General features: G+C 38.8%; 1 protein-coding gene across 7 annotated transcripts in view; it reads left to right on the top strand.

Moving 5' to 3' along the window:
- OSBPL8 (oxysterol binding protein like 8) overlaps nucleotides 1–24,051 on the top strand; it is a 171,619-nt gene that overhangs the window by 111,664 nt on the left and 35,904 nt on the right. For 5 of the 7 annotated variants that reach the window (XM_069975413.1, XM_069975431.1, XM_069975405.1 and 2 more), the window contains one exon: nucleotides 21,629–21,699. In XM_069975413.1, coding sequence (XP_069831514.1) covers nucleotides 21,629–21,699 — 71 coding nt within the window. Of the gene's footprint in view, nucleotides 1–3,919; nucleotides 4,109–9,413; nucleotides 9,595–21,628; nucleotides 21,700–24,051 lie in introns of those variants that run through there. The other 2 variants (XM_069975460.1, XM_069975440.1) reach the window with 1 other exon arrangement.

Genomic DNA, 24,051 nt, shown 5'->3' with positions numbered 1-24,051 from the left:
ATATATATCTTTATTGGGACATTTAGGGAGAGTGTTTACAGCATGCTGTCTTATAATGAATGATGCTACAGAAAGGGCAGAGGGGGATTAAATGCAGCAGATGCTGCAACCTCATTGTGCAATAGTCTGTTCTAAAATTAGATCTGCAACACTGGCAGAAGTGCTGTGGGAGAGGAGTAGGCATAGTGGAAGGACTGCAAAGAACTAAGATCCCTAAAACTAAAGCATGTTTTTGTTGCAAAATATTGTGCAGTGGGTTTGATGATCTGTCAAACATGGGTCAGTGTTGGTGGTTGTAAAGCTATGCATAGGGCAGTTCTGTTTCACCTGTTCTCTTTTTTAAACATTCTTTATTCAAGGTTCATTTTTCGTGAGCAATAGGTACAAGAAAGGAAAATGTATTGGTAAATAAACAACAGATACCTGTTCTCATTTTTCATTAGGTGGAGGACATACAAATTGGTAAAATAGTAAGGTCTGATTCTGCCAGGAATTATATGTGTATACTCAGCACCTATGATCCTCAAGAGAGGGAAGATCCAGTTGTATGTCAATAAATTAGACTACACTAGTGGTTAAAACTTCAATTATAATGTGTATATCTACAGTGGTAGGAAAACTGTAATAGAAGACATGTGGTTAAAGGCTGATTAAGGAAAAGGGCTGTACTACCATCTAGCAGTTTGGCACTCATTTACACTGCAGCTTGGGCGGCATAATACAGCCTTTAGTCTTAATTCTCTCTCTTATTCACCAAGTATGTAGAGTAATCCATGGTGTGAACCAGATTCCTCTGAAGCTACAATGTCTCTTTGCTTGGCAAAGGAGGAGATTGCAGCTGTACTAAGGGCCCTCTTACACCAACAGATTATCTGACAGATTTTTTTAAGCCAAAGCCAGGAATGCACTATAAACAAAGAACAGGTAATAAAGGAAAGGTTAAGATTTCTTCTCTTTTCAAATCCATTCCCGGTTTTGGCTTTAAAAAAAAAACTTTCAGATAATCTGTTGGTGTAATAAGGCCCTTAGAGTCTTCTCCAACATTTACTGAGATGGACACAGTACAGCTATTAAACAGGTGGGGCTATGCTAACACTCCTGGAATATCTTATGAGATGCATTATTTAGTAATTATAAATACAAAAAATGTTCAGCATTTAGGTCTGGATTGAAAGGGAACCTGTCACCAAGACAATGCTATCTAATCTGTCACCATCATGTTATAGATCAGGAAGAACTGAGCAGATTGATATATATCTTTATGAGAAAAGATTCTGTATAAATCGTAACATGGTGATTGAAACCCCTGATTATTCTCATCATAAATTTCAATCAATAAATTACAAGTTGTACAGAATCTTTTCCCGTAAAGATATATATTTATCTGCTCACTTCTTCCTGATCTGTAACATGATGGCGATAGCTTAGGGAACATTGTCATGGTTCCCTTTAGCATATATTCTTTGAGTGACAGCCCTTTCAGATCCTTAAGTAGTAGCTACAGGCAGACTGAATTTTATAATATATTATTTAAATTAACATTTACCACCTATAGACTATGTCCCTACTTAGTAATAATATCGGTAGAAGGCCGCTAATAAAGATCATGATCATTATTAGCATCCATCTATTTACTGAGACTGCCGTCTTCCACCGATATTACTATGAAGTGGGAACATAGCCATACAATGAATAGGTCATAAATAGAGATGTAGTTACAACCAAACAATGGCCGTGGGCCCCAAAATTTGAAACTGATTAAACATACACGTTGCTGGTCATTAACACTGTAGTTTCTGCCCTACTCGACTTAGTGTCATGCAAACTAAAAAAAAAATTCCACCTAATCCCCAAACATCACTTTCAGTTACAGAACCTTGTATTGTGATCATCTGTCAAGTTCTACGCAGTTATTTCTTTTTTCTTTTCTCTTGGAAAGCCGGGTGATAGCTTAACTGTCATCATTACTGATAACAATTTTTCCTATAATCTTGAATGACATTCCAGAAGAAAGCTGTGTGACAATCCTTATTGTTGCTGTATTAGATATAAAACTTTCATCTATAAATAAGAGAAGGCTTAAAGGGCTAAATCTAAATCAGCCGGGGATGTAAATTAAAGCGTGTTTGCAATTTACTTTTTTTTTTTTTTTAGCTATCATATCAGCTATAGTATCAGCTTTATATCAGCTATAAAACAAAACTATACTTACTTGTATCCAGGTCCAGTCTCCTGAAGGCAGGTTTTTAGTATTGTGCTGGTTAGAAAGAAAAAAGACTGTACTGGCTGGGACTTCCTGTGTTTAGAGTATCATGGCTCAATGTATTTGTCAAATGACTGCCTTCTCTGTGAGTACAGATGACCGGGACTACCTGTGTTTCGTCTCCTTTTTTCAACCAATTCTAGACTAAAAATAGAGCCATTTTAATAATTATTTTCAAATAATACATTTTTGTTTTAAAAATTTGAAACTCTATGTAAACTTGCATATCATTGTGTTTGGACTGACCTATAGAATAACAGTATAATGTCACTTTTACCATAAATTGCATTAGGTAGACACAGGAACCCCCAAAAGAGCAAACCTCGAGCATGCTTGAGTTAATACGAACCTGAGCGTTCGGCATTTGATTAGCGGTGGCTGCTGAAGTTGGATAAAGCCCTAAGGCTATGTAGAAAACATGGATATAGTCATTGGCTGTATCCATGTTTTCCAGACAACCTTAGAGCTTTATCCAACTTCAGCAGCCCCCGTTAATTAAATGCCAAACGATCGGGTTCGGATGGACTCGAACATGCTCAAGGTTCGCTCATCTCTATTCACATCCCCTGTTAATTTAGATTTTGAAAGTCATAATAACAGTGGCCATTTTAATGGAACCTGTCACATTGAAAATGCTGTCTAATCTATCAGCATCATGTCACAGAGCAGGAAGAACTGAGCAGATTGATATATATCTTTGTGTGGAAATATTTAGTATTACTTGTCATTTAAATCTCAGGGGTTTTTTTTCTATTTTTTTGTAGTCTATTGAACAGTGTCCTGCAATGATAGGATCATTGACTGGACTCTTAACATGGAAAGATCAGAGATTTTAATCAGTAAATAACAAGTTATACTAAATCTTTCCCCATAAAGATATACATATCAATCTGCTCAGCTCTTCTTCCTCTATAACCAATAAGTTAGATTGTATTTTCATGGTGACAGGTTCCCTTTAATAGAATGTTTTTAGCAGTCTGACTATGCAGGCTATACAAACACTTGTAATTCCAGAGCATTTCCTCTATTGACTGTAAACATAAGTGAATTAGCTGCATAAAGTTAGTAAATGTGTAGCACAATGGGCTGTTGTATGATATAGTGATGAACTGTGAATGTGAAGAAAGTACAAATAGATTCATTGTGAAGTTCCAGTTACTCTATTAGAATATATGTATTGTTTTATTTCCTATAGCAAATCATTGCTGAATTAACTGGAAAATGTTGGAATCTAGATGATAAACTGCACACTATCCTAAAACCATGATGTGATGGGGTCTTATCCCATCTGTCTATCTGTGCATTATAAGAGAAGGTGCTATTACTATTAGCTTAGAGTGCGAGGACTCTGCACCACTCAGAGCATATTTAGAAAGACGCTTAAAGTTGCTTTGGTGATATGTGACATTGCTGTTTTCTCACTTGTTGATGAGTATTGTTGGGAATGAAAGCAGTAAGTAGTAAATGGAGCTGCAGGAGTGCAGCTCCTGACCTACTTGCCCTGCTTAGCTAACATACTGGCGACGCAGTGTGCACTGCCTGGATCATTAGAAAGGAAATATGATCAGAAAAGAAGTCCACGTATCTAAGATGGGAGGAGCTAAGGAGGGAGCTGGGTGCCTTGAGAGTAGCCTCTCAACCATAATCACACAGCCAGAAGCTTCAGTTCTCTCCAGGCATTGCCTCTCAGTAGAAGCATGCCCACTCTCCCAGATTAGTAGGTGAGGAGGGGAAATTCTTCCCAGGAATGTGTAACAGCATAACAGCTTTTAATCCCGCAACATGAGCACACTCTTTTCCTTGTGTATTTCTGCTGTTCTTGATTCCAAGCGCTGACAACTGAAGGCAAGTATAGAGCACAACTGCTTGTTGATTCATGCTTACAGTGTGTGTGTGTGTGTCTGCAGTGATTTCACTAGGGAAGTGTGAGTGTATTGTGTGCTTGTGAACAGCGGTGCAGGCAGACATTGGATAACATACTAGTCCCTCTATCTTAGATTTCATCTAACCTGTTATATCCTGCTATGATGACACCAAAAATGATGCATTGTCTTTATATATATTTTGTGTGTCGTTATAACAGGTAAAAGAAAACTTTCTATGTTCATCTTTTTTTTTTTTGTCTTGCGTAGTCCTTGGCACATCTTGAAGCTGTCTCTGCCATATGACAACGTGGTAGTATTTTCTTTCAAGCAGTGAGCTGCCAGTTGTAGTTTATCCATGCTGTGACCTGTATGCATGCCTGTTCTTTAATAGATCCTGTGTGGTAGAGGAGGTATACATTGTGTACTGTTTATTCACATGCACCCTATTGTGTTGTTTTTTTGTTTGTTTGTTTTTGTGTGGTTTTCTTCATGGACATGAAAAGGCTATTAGTTATATATGTCAGACATTATCTGTAATTTGCAGATATGTGTAAGGGATATATAGTTCTCCCATATGTTACTAGTAATGTTCTACTGGATTGTGAAATGTGTACAGTGTAGCCTGCATAATGCGCCTAGCTGTCTGCTTGTTTCCCAGCTTCTCCCCCACAGTGTGGACCTCTCAGTATTCATCGGATGATGTCTGGGCTTTTGACTCATCTTTCAGACAATTTAGCTGTCACTTGCATGTTGTTGCCTCTTTAATTTGGTTAAGGGCCTTTATGAGAATTTTCACTTAAGGCTTCTGTTGTGTCAGATATAGAGATGACACTAGCGGTCAACTTGAGGAATATATAGTCATGAAAAAAGGATTTATAGATGACTTCTGTTTTTTGAAAAGCATTTTTTCTTCTTTTTTTATGCAGACTGGCAACAATTGTCTGTCACTGGTAAATATGGAATTTTACCAGAGTGAATTCGATAGCATAGAATATTACATAACATTGTCCAATTTAGAAACCCATTAAAAAAGGGCAACAGACCCAGTCTTGTAATTATAGAAGGAAAGTGGGTTGTTGGCTGATTATACCGGAAAAGAACTGACTTCTGGGGAGTTTGCTTAAACTGACATCAGCTGCTTATAAAATCCCCCTAAAAGAATAGAAAACAACCCTATAGACCCTTTCCTACATGCTGAGACTACATAATGTAGTGCTGGACTTAACACCATTGTTCTGCTGTAATCACCTTAAGTAAACCTTTATGGCTCTCATGGTATAGCTATCTTAAACATTACTGGAAGCAGGAAAACAGTCAATACTTATTGACTTCTTGTAAACTTTCCTGGCATGCTTTTGGTGTGTTGCTCTGATTTACCGACCTACCCATTTATATCCACTTGCAAAGTAAATCAAACAGACAAAGCAGTCAAATCATGCAAATCCTTAGTGCAGGTAGTGATCCCTAGTCAAATCAGGTGGATGCAGATGGAGTGCTATAAGCAACTTCTGTGGTCCCCATGGACAATGGTGAAAGAAAAATTCTGCATGATTTGCTCTTTGAAAGCAGCATCATGTTGTTCTTTACATGTACAAGGCTTTAGTGGTGTAGTAAGGCTTAGGGGCAGCTGCTAGAAAATTACTAGAATTGTTGGTAGCTTTCTGTGTTGCTGAATTAGTTAAAAATTTTATTTTCAGTTTTTAACCAATATTGTTGGCCTATGCATTAAATATATTCTCTGAGGCAGGTTGTTCAGCTCCGCACTGAGAGGTTGGTTGGAGTCCAGCTGATGGCATTAAAGTGTAGTTCCCTTCAAAGTCTATTTAAAAAAAAAAATCAATACCTTTTCTCTCCTGGGCAACATGCTTCATTTATGACGGAGCATTGATTTAAAGTGGGCTTGTGATGAATTGTGCGTTTTTGTGTAGGTGGAAATATAGTTACAGTATGTGCTGGCCACTTATGTATGTGAAGTTGAAAAATACGAAAGGAGTTAGAAGCTTTCTGAGGGTGCGTTCACACGTACCGCATTCAACAGCGTATTGATTGGCGGAGCAGGCGGGAGTGTAGGCAAATAAAGCATTATCTTTAAAGCCCGGCAGAGGATTAGTTAAGTAGGCAGTTGCGATAATGAAGAGCCATAGGCCATAACAGTACCAAGTATCGCAGTGGAAATCAGCTGCAATACGGTATGTGTGAATGCACCCTAAGGCTATGTTTACACTATGTAAAAACAACACCCATTGTTCACACAACAATGGCCGTTATGAAATACAGCCATTGTTTTTACACAGTATGAACAAGTGTTATGTTGCCATACCCAGTTCTCCATTTTTAATATTGGCTCATCTAAAGTTACATCACTGTAAACTGACAGGTTACATCACATTGTTTGTGCTTTTGTGATTTCCATATCTAGGATGATGCAAACAACGTATCTAGTTTTTAACGCTAAATTCCAGAGAAGAAATAGATTTAACTTCACTAAACAGTGCTACAGAGCTCTTAGCTGCACTTTGTGGGGATAATATATTCCCTCTATTAAAATGTGTTTTTTTTTTCTAACTTTTGCCATTCTTACGTCTTTACAGGACGTGTGAATAAGGCCTAAATGTCCAGGTAGAAGTAATCATTTGAAGCTTTTCTGCAGGAGAGAGATAACAAGAATTCATCCTGCAAAGCTGATCTTTGAACTGTTTTCAGACAAAATGGGAGCCAACTTGAAGTAGAACATTGTTTATCATTAGTGAAGTTCAGGCGACAAAGAATTAAGGTGTCTAAAATCCAAGGATGAGTACTATTCAGAACTTTATATTTGATATAGTTGATTCCTTAAAGTAAAATAGTTCAGTGTACAGTATTAGTAAGTGTACTCACTGTATATATTTATAGCAGCTCCCTGTGTACCTTATAGAGCTAAAAATCAGACTCCCCTCCTCCATGCTGTACTGCCCTGCTCTGTGGTTATTTAGTCCATAAGATGGCCAACATGGAGGAGCTTGTGACTATGTCTCTCCCCCTGTATCCTCCATAGGCATATACAGGCTCAGTGGTGGACACTAGGGGTGGGGCATAGTCACATGCTCCTCCATGTCAGCAATCTTATGGACAGAATCACCACAGAGCAGGGCAGCTCAGCCTGGAGGAGGGGAGTCTGATATTAGCTCTATGAGGTACATAGGGAGCTGCTGTCAGTAAGTGCAGTGAGTACAATTACTAATACTGTGCACTAAACAATTTTACTATAAAGTGGCCAACCTCCTCAACATTGAGTAATTTAATTATTCTTTTTAGTTCATGGAAACACAATCAAAATTAGTTTTCCTGTATCCGAAGGTCTTCCTCAAAGCTAGTATTCAGCTTTTATGCCACTACATTTATTTTGTGTAGTTTCTGTGATTTGTATATTTGTTATGGTGTAAAAAAGCTAGGTTACAAACCTCTAAGGCTAGGTTCACACCAGGGTTTTACCCTTGGACGCAATTTGTTTCTCTCTTCCGTTTTAATAACAGAGAAACCGAAATTTTAATGGGGTTTTATTGTGCTCCATTTGCATTAGTGTGCTCTGTTTTTATAAAATCAATCAGAGTTCCCTTTTTTGTGGGCAGACGAAAAATTTGTCTTATGCGTAAAATTTGTTTATGCACAATTTTTATGTCTGTATAAATAAAAAGAACATCATGAGTGGAAAAAACATGCAGTTTTGTGTGGGGGTTTTTTTAACAGCCATTTGCAAGTTATCCATCTTAGTTTTTTTTATCTGAGGATGTGCAGAAGAGGTGAGAAACCATGAAGGAATATAGAAGGATATGCAAACGGATATACAAAAGTCAGGTTTTTAAAGAAAAAAATGAGATCATTATAAAAATTAATAGTTTTTCAATCAGTTGGCTTATCATTTTGTGCTTATCTGTTCAATTTATATGGACAGATAAGTTCATGAATGAGACAAACGCAGCTATTGTCTATTGGGCTATTGTCAAGATAGGCCATCAATAAATTTGGTGACGTCCCCCTGTCAATCAGCTGTTTGCCAGAGCTGCTTTGCCAGCATATGCAGTAAAAAGCAGATGATTCCATATAATATGTAGTGGCAATGCTAAAATACCACAGTTCATTTCATTGGAAGTTGAGCTGTAATAATTTGCTAGTACACTAAATGTTACCATATACTCTGTTGTTTGTATATGTTGGGTCTGCCGCTCTAGCAAACAGCTGATCAGTGATGCCCGGTGTTGGACCCCTCTGATCAGATATTGATGGATAGGCCAACAATGAAAAAGTCCCAGAAAACCTTTAAGATGTTGATGCCGGAGAGATCCAAAAAGTAACCTCCCTAGCTGTGCATAAATTAGTAGGTAGAGGTTTGGGTTGGCACTTGGGCTGCTTGCTGTGCTTTTAGACATGAAATGTGAGTATATGTTTGCTTGCTTTTTTCCCTAGCTCTTTCTTTTTGTAGGAAAGACATATTGTTTGCAGATTTAAAGCATATTCAAATGTCATCCGTGACGAGACTTTGTGTTTGTTCCCTGACGTGGCATAGCAGTACTCCTGCCAAGCTATTCATACTCACTTGTTCCAATACTGTTAAGCACGTTACAATAAATAAGTACATGATAAATGATTCAGTTAGGTTATTATTCAGGTACATGGCAGGGGACAATACTGCACAAAAACAGAGCAGGACCACTGCCAGTTATTTACAAACTCCATAGTGTGTAAATTAGTCAGTGCTCACTAGTTTGCCCACATTGTTCATTCTGCATGCAAGTAGCTGTGCAAATAAATACCCATTTTATGTCAGTTTTATCACTTGTTACCCATATGAGCACACTGTAATTACATCAGGTGTTGAAGGTGCAATAATTACATTCTTTTGATTGGTGCTTGTAAAGATTGCTATGTTGTGTATGGTGGGTAAATACATGCATTGACTACAAATGAACTGAGCTTGTTTCTTCAGAATGGTATGTAGAATCTGTAGGTCTTCAGATTATTTTTTCATAAACCTGTCAATTACATTTGGTTTTAGAAATTCAGGCCATGTATTAGATCTTTATTGCTTTATATGAAGATGAGCTTAAAGTTTTTACCACTTTTACATGTTAAGGATTAGAACCCTCCCATGTTAGTCTATGGAATCAGCCTCCTCTAGGTGAGCATGCATTTCTGGTATGAAGTTGAAGAATGGTTTCAGACAGTATTGTTTTGCGTGCTGTTAGTGCAGTGTGTCACATTGTGTGATTGGTTCAAGGCAATAGCTCCATCCTTCTTGTTCTAAGCAGCATTCAGATTGAAACCAGTTTCCCTGACCCCACTCTTGAGCCATGAAAGAAGAGGCCCTCCTGAGGCGCAGGTCTTGTGCTGGGGTTTCACCTGGCACCTACCTCCCAAGGCCTGATGGACGAAAGCTAGTCCGAAATGCATCATTTGGAGGCTACAATGAACTATCTCCTACGCTTCCAGGTTTGTATATTATCTGTCATTTCACCATGTTTTTGACAGTTTTACCTTAATTTAGGGGGAAAAAACTATACATTTTCTATCTCCAGTAATAGGTTAACAGGTAACAAACATGCTCATCCATATACCTGGTCCACTCTAGCATTATGGGCATATGGGCATATTAGTTTTGCTAATTTATGCTTATTTCCTTTCCTTGTGAGGCAAAAACAAGGTTTAGTTTGTAGAAAGAGGTCTGGGCACATGAAAAGGAAGTTTCGCTGTGTGGTACCCTAATTGCTACTATTATCTAAAAAAAAAAAATTAACGCCCCCAGAATCCTATAGTGTAGAATTTGTTTGGTTATTTTTAAACCTCATGATCCAGATGCACACTTAACCTGAGGAAAATAACCTGTGGTTGTTAGACATTACTAAACACTAGAATTGTTACATAGGGCCCTGCAGATATTGGACTTTAAAAAAACACACACATATATATCATTTAATGTATATGTATTTCAACACTGAAAACAAAATTCAATGGAGAGGAAAGCAGACTGCTTATATTTTCCCATGTAAAATTCATATATCAAGTCTCAACATGAAGGGAGATAAAATTAGACGTATTGTGGATTAGGCTAAACTCTTCTTACCTTAAATGTGTCTATTAAAAAGCTGTTATCTTGCATTTTATGTGTTGTGATTTAACTTTGCTCCTTAAGTCCCTTTTACGCCAAGCAATTATTGTCTGTAACGGACAATAATCGCTTACTGTAATAGCTACTGTAACAGGCAACGATTAGTCGACATGCACGATGTTGGCTGATCGTTGTCTTCCAACATGTTGAAATTTTTTTTTATGATAATGACGGTCTCCTGGCCATTGCTTCGCGCAATAGGAGCGGCGGCAGCAGACTGCCTCTACCTCCTATGGGCTCGTCCAGGGAGCCCCTCCTGCGCTTCCCCCCCCCCCCCCCCCCCGCAAATCTGACAGGTTGGCTCTTGCTTGATCCTATTGATCGTCCTGTGTAATAGGGCTTTAACTCTCTTGGAAGAACTAGTATGGATTACAGTTGGTGAAATATGAGGACTTTGTCCTTCCTCATATTCTAACATCATATAACTTTATCAAGTTTTAGGGTGGGTCTTGATGCATCTATTTTATAATGAAGTTGTCAATGAAGAGGATTATTCTTTGCCACTGGAACCTTCTTTGACAGTCGCTCAATTGGTTAAGCATCTCACATTTAGAGACCTTGCTAGTCGCAGGGAACAGGTCTACTACTATTAGCTAACTTTCTTTAGCCTGTGGTGCACAGGGACTTCGATTTAGCTCAAGGGACACCTGAAGTAGTAATCATTGGTAGAAGCTATTTGTAGAACATTGTTCAGTAAGATTTGTGGAATTATGTGTTGACTCTTGGCCAGTTGCATGTCTGCTAGCCAATAGTGGCTGTATTGCCTTATTACTTGTATAGGGTGCGTTCACACCTACAGGATCTGCAGCAGATCTGCAGCAGATTTGGTGCTGTGTTCAGTTATTTAAATGAAATCTGCTGCAGAAAATCAGCTGCAGATCCTGTAGGTGTGAACGCACCATTAATGTAATATTTACTAGAGAAGAGTGAATATCAAGCATGCTCGAGTTCGTCCGACCCAGAGTGTTTGCATTTGATTAGCTGGGGCTGCTGAACTTGGATAAAGCTCTAAGGTTGTCTGGAAAACATGGATACAGCCAATGACTATATCCATGTTTTCCACATAGCCTTAGGGCTTTATCCAACTTCAGCAGCCACCGCTAATCAAATGCCGAACACTTGGGTTCGGATGAACTTGAGCATGCTCGATATTCTCTCATCTCTAATATGTACCACATATGTTTGCAACACGTGCGTATGTTGTGTTTTCACATTCTAATAAAGAAATCTGATGTAAGGCTTGTGTCAGCACATTGCTACTAATTCCTCCTGCTAAGTACTTTCTTATTGTAATCAGGATCAAGGCATCTCAGTAGCCGAAATGCACCATCCTTAAATACCTTAGAAGACTTTTGTGTGGTGTTTGTCATTTTGTCTGACTGTGCTTTAGTATACATTTTAAGACTATATGTAGCTTTCCCCCCCCATTCTTTATTGAAAGGAAGGACTATACAAAATAGAATACATTACAGTGGGTCCACTAGGGATACAATATTCTAGTGAAGCATCATCAGTCAAAAGTAAGATTGTTGTTTTCTTCTAACAAAATAGAGAAGTGTTGAGACATCTACCTCTTTACTTGTTATGGGCTGATCTAATAAATCTCTCAGTTCAGCCAATAATTTCAGAGGATAAGAAACTTCTGAAGAAGGGCAGAGAACCCATCTGATATATTTGTTTTTCTGATATGCTAAGTGAGTAGTGTGAATTTGTAAGGCATAACAATAAATGGAGGTTGTTGTGACCAACTTACCAACATTGGATTGTTTGTGTATGTTGTAGTATTGTTAAAAAGCAATATGAAGTGTGATGAACAAAAAAAAAACAACTTGCAAATCAAAAAATAAATTATATATATAATCACTATGTGGCTTAAATAGGGATAATTTTACAGTTAAGGTTGTTATGAGGCAACAATTTCAGGGCTGTGGAGTTGGAGCTGGAGCTAGTTTTGGCCAGAGTCAGAAATGTACCAACTCCAGCTTTAAAAAAAAAATCTTTCAAAATTTTATAATTGAATTTTTATATCAATTTTATAAATATTACTCATCAATATATTTTATATTTTAGCAATCAAAGCCCCTTATTTATTTAAACCAGAAAAACACTTGCTCACATGCATTTATGGTGCGTTTACACTGGCAGATTTATCTGACAGATCTTTGAAGCCAAAACCAGGAACAGACTATTAACAGGGATCAGGTCAAGGAAAGGAAAGACTGGGATCTATCCTCTTTTCAAATCCATTCCTGGCTTTGGCTTCCAAAATCTGTCAGATAAATCTTTCTGTGTAAACGCACCATTAGTTTTCTCCATATATCAGTAATAAAACACCTGTCCCCTGTGCCTGCAGTGCAGCATCATGGCTCATGGTCCCCCACCAGGCTCTCAATCCTTTGATGTCACGGCCCCACTCATAACTGTCCACTCAGCCAATCAGTGAGTGAAGTGGGACACAGCTGCAGTCACTGAATGGCTGAGCGGATAGGTCCTGTGGGGCTGCGATGACTCAGGAGTGCGGACACTTAGGGCCCTATTACACGGGCCGATTATCATGTAAAAAATCATTATACCGTTCAAATTTAAACGATAATTGTTCTGTGGAATTAAAGGCAACGTTCAAAAAATCGTTCATATGTCGTTGATCGTTGATTTAGATTTAAACCTAAAATTATCGTTAATCGTTCGCTGTATTTCCACAATGGTTCGCTTAAGTTCTGCATTTTTTCACTAATCGTTCAGTGTAACAATCATTCTGTGGAATATGGTGAACAATTTCAGGTTAACGATAAACAATCTAGTTTGCAATCGTTTATCGTTAGTCATTAATCGTTAAAAATCTGATAAATCTGAAAGCTGATAAATCTGGGCCTATGTCTTTATATCACAGGTATCTGACATTTGTTAGCAGTGTTTCTGTGTGTATGGTGAATATTAGTTAGAAACATAGAAGATTGTCAGCAGGAAAAGACCACCTGCTCCATCTAATCTAGTTTTGAGTTCTTCAGGACATGGTGGTTAGAGACTGGCTGCATCCACTGCACACACAGGAGCATCTGCCTTATTCACCCAGAAGTCGCCCCAGGATCATATAGCACATTAGGAAGAAGCTGCTGCTCCAGGTCTACTTTACACCAGTGTGATAAATAACTCTCCTGGTTTCTGACTGGCCATTTATAAAGAAGCTAGAGCCAGGGGACAGAGTCGGTCCCTGATAAAATTCAGGAGTCAGAGTTGAAGTCAGAACTTCAGTTATGTAATTTTTTTTTTTTTTTTTTTTTGAAAGTTTGACAGTACAAACCATTTTTAATTAACAAAATAATTTTTTGTTTTTTTTATGTTTGTAAGCATTTTATTTAAAGGAGAACCCCCAATAAAAGAAAAAAAAGGCAGGGTGGTGTGGGAACATAATAAAAAAAAGTATATTTACCCGCCCCTGTGTCCTGTAGCGCCACTCCCAGGTCTTGCTGACAGCCGCCAGCCTTCATCAGCTCCTCCAGCTGCAACATCATGTACCTGGCTAATTGATTTCCCACTCAGCCAATCAGTGACTGTAGCAGGACACTGCCCCAGTTCCTGCCTGGCTGAGCTTGCAATCAATCAGTGGGGCCTTGACATTGAAAATGGCAGAGCTGGGTACGTGACATACCCGGATGCCAGACGAAAATGACAGCCGGTGGCGAGACCCATGAGTGGCGCAGGGATGGGTAAGTATACTTTTTTTTATTTTCTCACACACCCCTGTCTTCCTACCTCTAGTTTCAGGGGCGTTCACATAGACATTTGTAATACAGTTACAACTGGAATTAGATTGCAATCCACTAAAGTTTAGCAAGAAAACCTTTTTTTTTTAATAGTTTCCTCCTCCAGGGCAAGAAATTCCCTGGTAATTGGATTTCAAGGGTAGGAGTTCTAGGTATCTCCCCATATCTTTCTTGGGAGACATGTGATAGAAGTAGAATACTGTCCAAGGGTTAACTGCTGCCATGCCAGGATGTAGAGTTTTATGTTTATTGCATACATTTATCTGTGTTAATCTAAATTTACAGCTTAATTTTAGGTTTTGCAGATGACACAATTTTATTTCAGTTACACTTTTTGGGACACTCTCCAACACTACTTCGAGGATTTACTGTGCTCAACACTCCTAACAAAATGGCATGTGAAATACATTACAATATGTTGCTAAATGAAGGACTCTATCAATAAACAGCATTGTTTGGGTGCCCTTTGTAAATGTCAGGGAGTGAAAAAGATTTTATGTTTTGCCACTATGTGTTTGCCCATACAGATAGGCATTGTCTGCCTGCCACACAGTGATTTGAGCACCCTGACTTCCAGCAACCTTGGAATAGTCAGTGTTGTTTTCTCCTTGGACATTATTGATATAATTCTTATTGGATTATGTTCACATCTGCATTGGTTCTGTCATAGCAACAGAAAAACAAATGGCAGTGTAAGATGCGTCCCACAATGGTGGCTGACAGACCACATACACTATAATGGGGTCTATTTGAGTTTCTATCATGAGGTCAGTGATTTTACAGGAATGAAATTTCCATGTTTGCGAACACAGCCTAAGCTTGTTGTTTTTTGTTTGTTTTTTTAAACTAATTTCTGCTGGTTTATACAATCATTGTTATTTATCTTGTGTCTTATGTTGCTACTCCAGTATATAAAGTATTTTCTCCAGTATAAAACAATGTATAGCCTAGAAATGAGTTACTAGTAAATCAGTAAGTTGTACTGTCTCACTGTTTTGTCAGATAGTTTTCCAACAGATATTTAATGGCTAATAAATCTGCATTACTTTGCAAAATTACATACTCCCCCTGCTTTCTCTCTCCTACCTCTCTACAACATGCATGGAATATTTGACATTCCTTCCATATAGAGGGGTTTGAAGGGCTCCGATCTGTGGTAGTAAAGCTAAACATATTAAAAGGTGTATGGATGTTATTGATATGTGTGGTCTTTTTTTTCCCTCAATATCTCACTGTGAATTGGGGTAGAGAGTTACCCTGGCAGATGAGGTAATTGCCGCATTACATAGTTTGTCAGTGCCCTTAAGTGTACGTGTTTCAGTTGACTTTTCACAAGAAGCTGTCCTGTGTGGGTATGTTTGTGTATATGTGTGTGTGTGTATATATATATATATATATATATATATATATATATATATATAATTTTTTTAATAATTTTTTTTATTTTGTTGTGAATAACCGTAAAATATAACCGTACAAATATGCAATACAGATTTTTACAAAAACTACTGAGCACACAGTTATATAATATAGGTATGCAGGTCTGATAGACATGCAAATTCAGTTCTTATGAATACTTCTTAAGGAGTAGGGTAACACAGGTATGTTAAGGTAGGTGGGTTAAGGAGGATGGGGTCAAAGAGGGGGTGAGGGAAGAGTGGGCAGGAGGGGGGCAAGGTTAGAGGTGAGAGGGAGCAAAGAAGTCACAGCTAATAAAACATGTTATGAAAGGGGTGATTTCAAAACAGAACCCGTTGCGTCAGTTCAGACATGAAACAGATATCATTTGTAGCATGTATACATCTGGAAAATCTAATGTACTATCATATCAGAACACTATCAATGTAAAGTCCTACATTAGTGAAATTCAACCAGCCTTCATGTCAAACAGAAGTAAGAAATCCGGCTCAAAATGTTAGCATCCAAAGTTAAAGCAAGAAATTTCTATGACTAGCCCAAGCAGTCCATGTTTGGATACATTTAAGCCAATACAAGTTCCCAGTGGCAAAGTTCTTCCAACCGCTAGAGGTGATCTACCTTTCACTGCCATGTTTTTGTTGTCGGGACTTCTTCAGATAACCAATTCAGTGGAATAAACAGCCTAGCAGCTTCCAGTAAAAAAAAAAAGTCAATAAATTGACATTAGAATGTGGTTTTAGTTAGGGAAATAAGGAAAGCAGTGCTATTTCTGGGGACTGGACCACTGTTGTTTTACAAATATAATGGAATACATAGAGCCACCAAACAGACACAGGACAGGACCCTCAGGTGTTTAGAAAGGTTTCTCTATCTTTTGTATGTCTCCAACAAAGATCAGAGTTGACCCTGTTATAGATGGCTATTTAACCTGGAGTTCTGTACCATCTAGATAACATTTTAAAGCTACTTTCTTGTGTATTTACACACCTGGAGATCCTGTGCAACTGCTGTAAAAGGGGGGAGAATGTTTTCCCCATTTCTCTTTTCCACAATCTGAAAAAGGGAGGAGCAGTATGCGTATGTAGTACAATACGTGCCTTGTATATTTTAGACATCACTTTGTCAGGGTAAATATTGTTACTCATGAGTTCCTTTAACCAAGAATGAGGTTGTTGAAAACATGTTTGTTTCCCAATATGAAGGAAGGATTTACTTATGTAAGATAAAAGTGCTATATGAGTGGAGGGAATCTTCAGTGTATCTTCAGACTTCTGTTGTAGAGAGAGGACACCCATCCTGATAAAAATAATGTCCAATAACGTCTTAGTTGTAAAAAGGGTGAGGGGAAACTTTTTTCCCTATATTTATCTAGAAACCATTTCCATCTTTTAAGGGTTTCTTGAATAATGGCGTTAGACATTTGTATAGGCTGTTTGGGGCTAAAAGTAAAAGCGAGCAGAAAGGAGAGCCTGACATCTATGTATATATGAGGTGGAGCATTATCATTGATTTAATGATATTCATACATTATATCATTATATTACATGTATACATTGCTACTTATCCTAATACCAAGGTATGTAAGATAAGGAGCAGACCACTGTGAGTATACTTGAGGATTAGCACTATTATCTAGCCAATTATAAATCTAATTTTTCAGCACTGAAAGTTATCTTTTAGCTATCATTCTCTATTCTCCCATATTTCCCTTCCCCTCTCCATAGACTTGTAGCTAGCTAAGGGGTCAGATTACAAGTCGTAACCATTTAAAAAAAAAATAAAAATAAAAAGTTGTTGCTAAACTGATTTTGAGAGAGTTTATCAGAAAATGGGAAATTTAAGGCCATTTTGCACAGTTATCTCTATCAAGTGTACCTAGAAACGATCAATCAGCCGATAATCGGCCTATGTTAAAGGGCCAGCAATTAGCCTTGTTGGCGGATTTAATCTTTTGAGTGGCCGGCATAATCATTGTTATCGGACATACATCTCTCTGTCTAAACAGAAGATGTGTGGCCAAAAACAGTGCACTGAAAGATATTTCTGGCCTAACTGCACAATTAATTTTAAACTGCAAGCAAGCGCCGAGTATGAACGTATAGCAGGTCATGTAAAAAAAGACCCTTCCAAAGTTTTGTGTGTTCATTTGCACTATTGATTTGTTTATCAAGTTTGCAGAAATAACAATGGCTATTTGAAGTCTGGCATGCAGTGTAGTTGTTGTTCAGTTTCACATGTGAGTCTATAGCTTTTATAATAGCTGTTATAATAGTAATATGCTAATAAGCTTTTAAGGTGCACTGAGAACATTCTCAGCCAATGGGACTACAGCACCCCTAGTGATACCATGCGTATAGAAGGATACCAAGGCACTAGAAGGCTAGGAAACACCTCAATACACCTAAACTACCAATTAGCTTATTAGTTATGCATTTCTCTGAAAGTGCAGCAGATTGGAAAAAGGAAGGAACCAATGTGTTTGAGCATCACCAAGTTAGTGCGAACTAACGTGAAAGATTCCCTTTAAACAGGAGGTGTGGTATTTACTTTAAAGGGGTAGTATGGCGTTTTATACAACTTTGTAATGTGTGTTATTTAAGTGAATGGCCCCCTTCCCTGTGTTCACCCCACCTCGGAAGTGTTTGTGCATTATACTCACCGCCCTCTGCCGCGTGATTGGCTGAGCACAGTTATGCTCAGCCAATCGAGGCTGAGCAGCTGATGACTCGGCAGAGGGGGGACAGCCGGAGTGGTTTAGCCGGCCTCCCGAAGATGACGTCGTCGACACAAGATGGCGGCTAGGGTCGACAGCGAAAACGTAACTTAAACGCCACACTACCCCTTTAACTATGCAAAGTATTAAACTATTGCCATGAAAATGAATGCCTTTAATATCTAAATATTGTTTGATGATTATTAGATTTCTGGTTAAATCTATTGTATTGTAAAAGAAAGAAAGAAGAAAAAAGGAGATATCATCTAAAAAAAGTTAAAATAAGTGCATGAAATAGATTCCACAATACAAATATTTATATACGATACATGAAAAAAAATAAAGGTCTTTCACGGTTAGAGTCCTCTATCCCTATGTACCAGTCTGTCACTTATTTTATTCACGTAATGTGTTTTTGATCTTTTTTGTTATTTCCTATATGTTGTATAGCGCTCTGGAATTAAGAATGCTTGAAAATAAATACATTCACTGAATTAAACAATACAGGAGTATATTTTCTCTGAACTTCCGCTGAAATAGTTTTGCTTATCGTGAAACACTAGCCAAGAACGCTGTTCGGGGAAGAAAAAACACCTCAAAAAAGCCACCCATTATTATTATTTTATTATTCTATCTGCCTGGTACATGGTTTCTTTGATGTTGAATACATTCCCCCGCGTATACCTCTGTGACCTTTCTAACTGCTGTTTGTGTAAGGGACTTACTCCTTGCCTGCTCTTAGTTATAGAACTGTCACTTTAATTGTCGCCATCTATAAATATAAGAGATAAATGTGTAACTTTTATGCAGTAAATGTCATTCTGTGACCCACTATTATAAACTGTAAGGATAATAAAAGTCACCAAGTAGTTACATTACCATATAAAGCCTTTGAGGACTTTAATATAAAGCCCTAGCATCTGTGTACAGAAATTTGGATTGCGTTTGCACTATATAATAGGAAATAATGTTTTAGGGTACAAACACACACCGTATACGCAGCGTATTTTCTGCTGAGATACGCAACAGATTAGATCTAAATAACTGAACACAGCATCAAATCTGCACCATCAAATCTGCTGCAGATCTGCTGCGTATACGGTGTGTGTGTATGTACCCTAACAAGGAGTTTTCGTTGGTGGTATATTGTTGAGCAACTGATAATTTTTTTTCTGTAAGTATTAGTTTAAGGGTACAAACCCACTTGACGTATTTGCTGCGTGAATCAGTCTTAAAAATAAGCAGGCAAAACGCAGGTTGGCTTTATACAATTGTTCTGCGTTAAAATACGCAATTGCGTATTTTTGAAGTGTGAAGCTACATGCGTTTTTCGCACAGGTTGTTAACAACTGATGCTTTGCTAACAACAAGCTTCACGCTTCAAAAATACGCAATTGCGTATTTTAACGCAGAACAATTGTATAAAGCCAACCTGCGTTTTGCCTGCTTATTTTTAAGACTGATTCACGCAGCAAATACGTCAAGTGGGTTTGTACCCTTAAGCAAACTTTTCTCATGTCTCATCAGGCAATCCATGTTGGAGCTGGGGCCTCACCAGCAACTACATTCTACTGCACCTCCCCAAATATCACCATGTAGTGCACATAAAATCCCCTGGCAGCACCATACCAACGCTGCGGTTCCGAAATTACATCCTACACCATATCAAAACACCACAACAGTGCAGCAATAAATGTTGCCACACTTGCAATAAATCAAAACCACATAGCACCTGTTGTATAGCAACACCACAGTGGAACAATAAATACTGCTCCACCTGTGGTAAACAAACACCGCAGGAAGCAACAAATACCACTGTAGTACACTAGTGTACTAGTGTGCTAGTGTCAGTACTGTAGGTCAGAGCTTTATAGGCAACCAATCACATAAAAACTGCCTATAAGCTAAGGAAATGTGCTGATACATCACCCAGCACACTTCCCACACATGTTCCTATCCCCTGCATCCCTTTATCGCCCCCAACTAGTCATCTGGGTGCTGGGCTGTTTGCAGGTACTCACTGTTCCCTGGGCGGTCCTGCAATATAATAACGCCCCTCTGGGTGTAAGGGGCATTATCCAAACAACAGAGGTGCAGTGACATTATTCAGAGGGCGCCCTCCCTCACGGCGGCGTGTCGACATTCTCATGGCGTTGCACATGCGCAGTAAGGCACAGAACGGGATTCGCTGTACTGCTCATGTGCGTTGTGATGAGATCGTAGGCATGTCAATATGAGGGAAGGAGCGCCTCTGGATGACATCACAGCACCGCCGCTGTTTCAATAATGCCCCTGACTCCCAGAGGGGCGTGATTACATTGCAGGACCGCCAGGGGACAGTGACTATTTGCAAACGGCCCAGCACCCAGGTGTATAGTCGGGGGGTGATTTACATACAACTTGCCATTTTATAAAAGTTTACAACTTTTACTTTGCAGGGTCGCAGGGGATAGGAACACGTATGGAAAGTGTGCTGTGTGATGTATTTTTTTATGTGATTGCTTCTTTTTAACGGTTTCAGAGATCACTGCATAGTAATGAACTATGATGCAGTGAATTCCGATAGTTTGGTCTGTAGCATACAGACTGAATATATGGAAAGTGGGAATGTGACCTTCAATGTTATTTTGTAGTCCACAAACATGGTCAGAATTTTTTCTTTCTTTTGGTTGTAAGTCCTTTTTTTTCTGGATAGGGAAACACACATTGATGTTCTAGCACAGTCATAGTAAGCCCTAGTATTAAATAGGCATTTGATTATATTAAATAAAAATTGTATTATGAATGTGATCATTTAATATTTCTACCATGACAGTCATTCTTATTGTGCAGTTTGTTATGCAATTATATGCAACACATAGTAGGGGATCTGCTTTCCTCTGGAGAGGTGATTTTCCTTATAATAGATGTTTGTGTCCCTTTGCTGCTCCCTGGTTGTGCTGACACTGGAATTTCACAATTGCTGATAATTCCCAGGATACTTTCTTGCAAGTGAAAAGGGAAAACAAGTGGCTTGTACAGTACATGATGCTCTGAATGTTAAGTCATTATTAACACTTTACCTGTACTCACCTAGGATTTCTCTATCAAATCTTTTTTTATTAGCCTTTTTATGGGCCATAGGTCATGCAGTGGTTGCTGTATGTAATCCAAACTTTACTCAACATGTTGTTGCCAATGGCCTTGTTTTAGACCATAGTAAGACTGCAGTATAAAATCATGTAGATACTGTCCATTGCATATACAGTATCCTTGGTTTCTTTCATACGAGGCAGCTACATTTTCAGAACATTGCAATAGAATTCTTAAGCATGAGTTTCCCATTTTAATGCCAGAAAATTACTATTAATTTAAGTACTTTTTTTTTTTTTATTTGCTATAGTTGACTGTAGTATAACCAGTGCCCCATAATTGCATTACAATGTGTAAGTACTTGTTCAGCATATTTTGTTTTCCTTTAAGGTTTTGATAGAGGAAAGGATGATGTCTTGCAAAGCAAAGATGATTCTGCTCACTCCATGTCCAAAAGCAAGGTAATCTTTCCTGGATACCTGTTTCATTATATTTCTTGAAATTTATAGTAGAAGCAATGCATCTGTTTAATAATATTAATGTAAAATAATACATTACCAGCAGTTTGCACAGTAACTTGATGCTACAGATCATGACAGAGAGTGTGAAGGATCTCTGGTCACTTATAGGACCTAAGGGCTTATTCTCACACTCCATAATCCACATTTATGGAGCGTTAATCAGCGCAGTGGACTCACAGCCTTCCCAGTGTCATGTAATAGTATGATGCAATGAGAGCTGAAACTCTTCGCAGGACTTTTCTGATACAGCCACTTTCATATGACCTCATGGGTGCTGCTGTGCTGCTTCTACTAGTGTAGTTCATTTTTCAATCCGCCAAGAGATTCCCGCGATCTGTGCAGTTTTCTAAATATGCAAATGAGGTCCCACAGCACCGATATCCCCTCCCCTGGGTGACGTGCAGCTTTTGAAACAAGTTCTAGGCCTGGCTCTGCTTCAACGTGTCTGAGGTGCGGGCAGGGGCGGATTAAGTTTACCATAGGCCCGGGCTGTTCACCAAGACTGCACCCCCATATCACTGTAATTATGGCAGCACTAGCAAAAAAAAATGCTGTTTTACTGTAATTTTGCACAAATCAAGGCATCATGACATTATTTATCCTGTACTATGAACACCACAGGATAAATAATGTCATGATGCCTTGATTTGTGCAAAATTACAGTAAAACACCAATTTTTTGCAAATCATGGCAGATCCGTAGCCAGAAGGCAATACACTACTGAAAGTATAAGTTTTTTTTGGGCAGCCATGGGCCCCCCCAGGAGCTCAGGGCCCCGGGCTACTGCCCAAAACTGACCTATTATAATCCGCTACTGGGTGTGGGTCTCCTACTGTAATAAGTCAAATAGTATAGAATGAAATATAGTTAACTCTCCATGACTAACTATGTTGGAGCCATGGTCTAGGGGTTAATTAACTGTCTAGAGACCAAAAACATTTCTTTTTCCTGGGTTCAATTCTCTTGATGGAAATTAAATATATGAATATGAAAAATTAATTTTAAGACTAATTTGGACCTCATTTGGAATTTTTTGCAATAATACAATAATAAGAAAAAAACAATAAATAAATATTTCATTTCCATCAGGGGAATCAAACCCAAGGAAAATGTTGTTAGTCTCTAGACAGGGGATTTTCCTCTAGAACACAGCTCCAGCTTAGTTAGTTATGGAGATCCAACCATAAGTGATTGCAGATCATTCATCTATAGGCAGTTTTTGTCTGAAATCAACGCTCATACTGTTGCCCATAAAATATGGTTGGTTTCCCCAAACGTAACAGATTTATGTCTATGTCTAAGGTAATACTGGCTGTTTCAATACTAGCGATACAGATGTTCATTTGTCAGGTGGATCTTCGGTAGTTTGGTTTCTAAGGGCATATCCACGTTATCCTGTGTTTGTAACTCTAAAGGTTTGCTTACTTTTGAGAATATACTTCGGAAATATTATGTCCCTTGTAAGAACTGTATTTACAGGTACAACAGGTACAGGCCTCATCACCCTATTAGAAAAATGCTAAAAAGGGAGTGTTTATTGGTTATAAAGAATTAATAGCGCCACAAAGTCTTTAATGCCTCTCTTTTTAACAAAAGTGGGAAATTGATTTGTCCCAATCCTTCACGGATGAACAGTGGTGAGACATTTTCTTCCTTCACAGATGAATTCCAAAATGCATAAACGACCTTGAGGCCTCACTACACCATCAAGTACATCCTCTTTTGACCCACCGTTAGAACTGCGCCCTCATGGGGAAGCCTATGCTGTGGTCCGTTTTTTGACCCGCTGCCTGGTTCCCGTGCACTGCGCCATTCTATTCACTGGTAGCTGGCTGGTGCTCAAGCACTGGAGGCTGGCCGGCTCGCCCCCAGTGGGAGGGAATTCCCTCCCCTCTATGATGCATCTTCATTGATTCTAAAGGAGCCGCGTCATAGAGGGGAGGGAATTCCCTCCCACTGGGGGCGGACCGGCCGGCCTCCAGTGCTTGAGCACCGGCCCGGGACCCTGCATAGAACGGCGCCGTACACGGGAACTGGTCCGCAGATCGAAAAACTGACCGTGGCACCTGCTTCCCCGCTTTAAGCTCATTTACAGGTGGTATTACACCCCATATAGGGTCTCTGAAATATTCCCAGGTGCCTCGAGCCTCTGTTGGAGATGCCAGAGGTCATGGTGTCATTGTCCCCTTATGGGCTCAAATTGAGACAAATTTAAAGCAAATACTTTACTATCCCACCATCACGTGGCCCAGTAGTTGCTCTACTTGGTTTAACTCCACACTCCCACCTTCT

The sequence above is a fragment of the Dendropsophus ebraccatus genome, chromosome 1 (genome assembly GCF_027789765.1).
Source record: "Dendropsophus ebraccatus isolate aDenEbr1 chromosome 1, aDenEbr1.pat, whole genome shotgun sequence".
NCBI classification, from domain to species: domain Eukaryota; kingdom Metazoa; phylum Chordata; class Amphibia; order Anura; family Hylidae; genus Dendropsophus; species Dendropsophus ebraccatus.
This window is presented reverse-complemented; position numbering and strand designations above follow the sequence as displayed.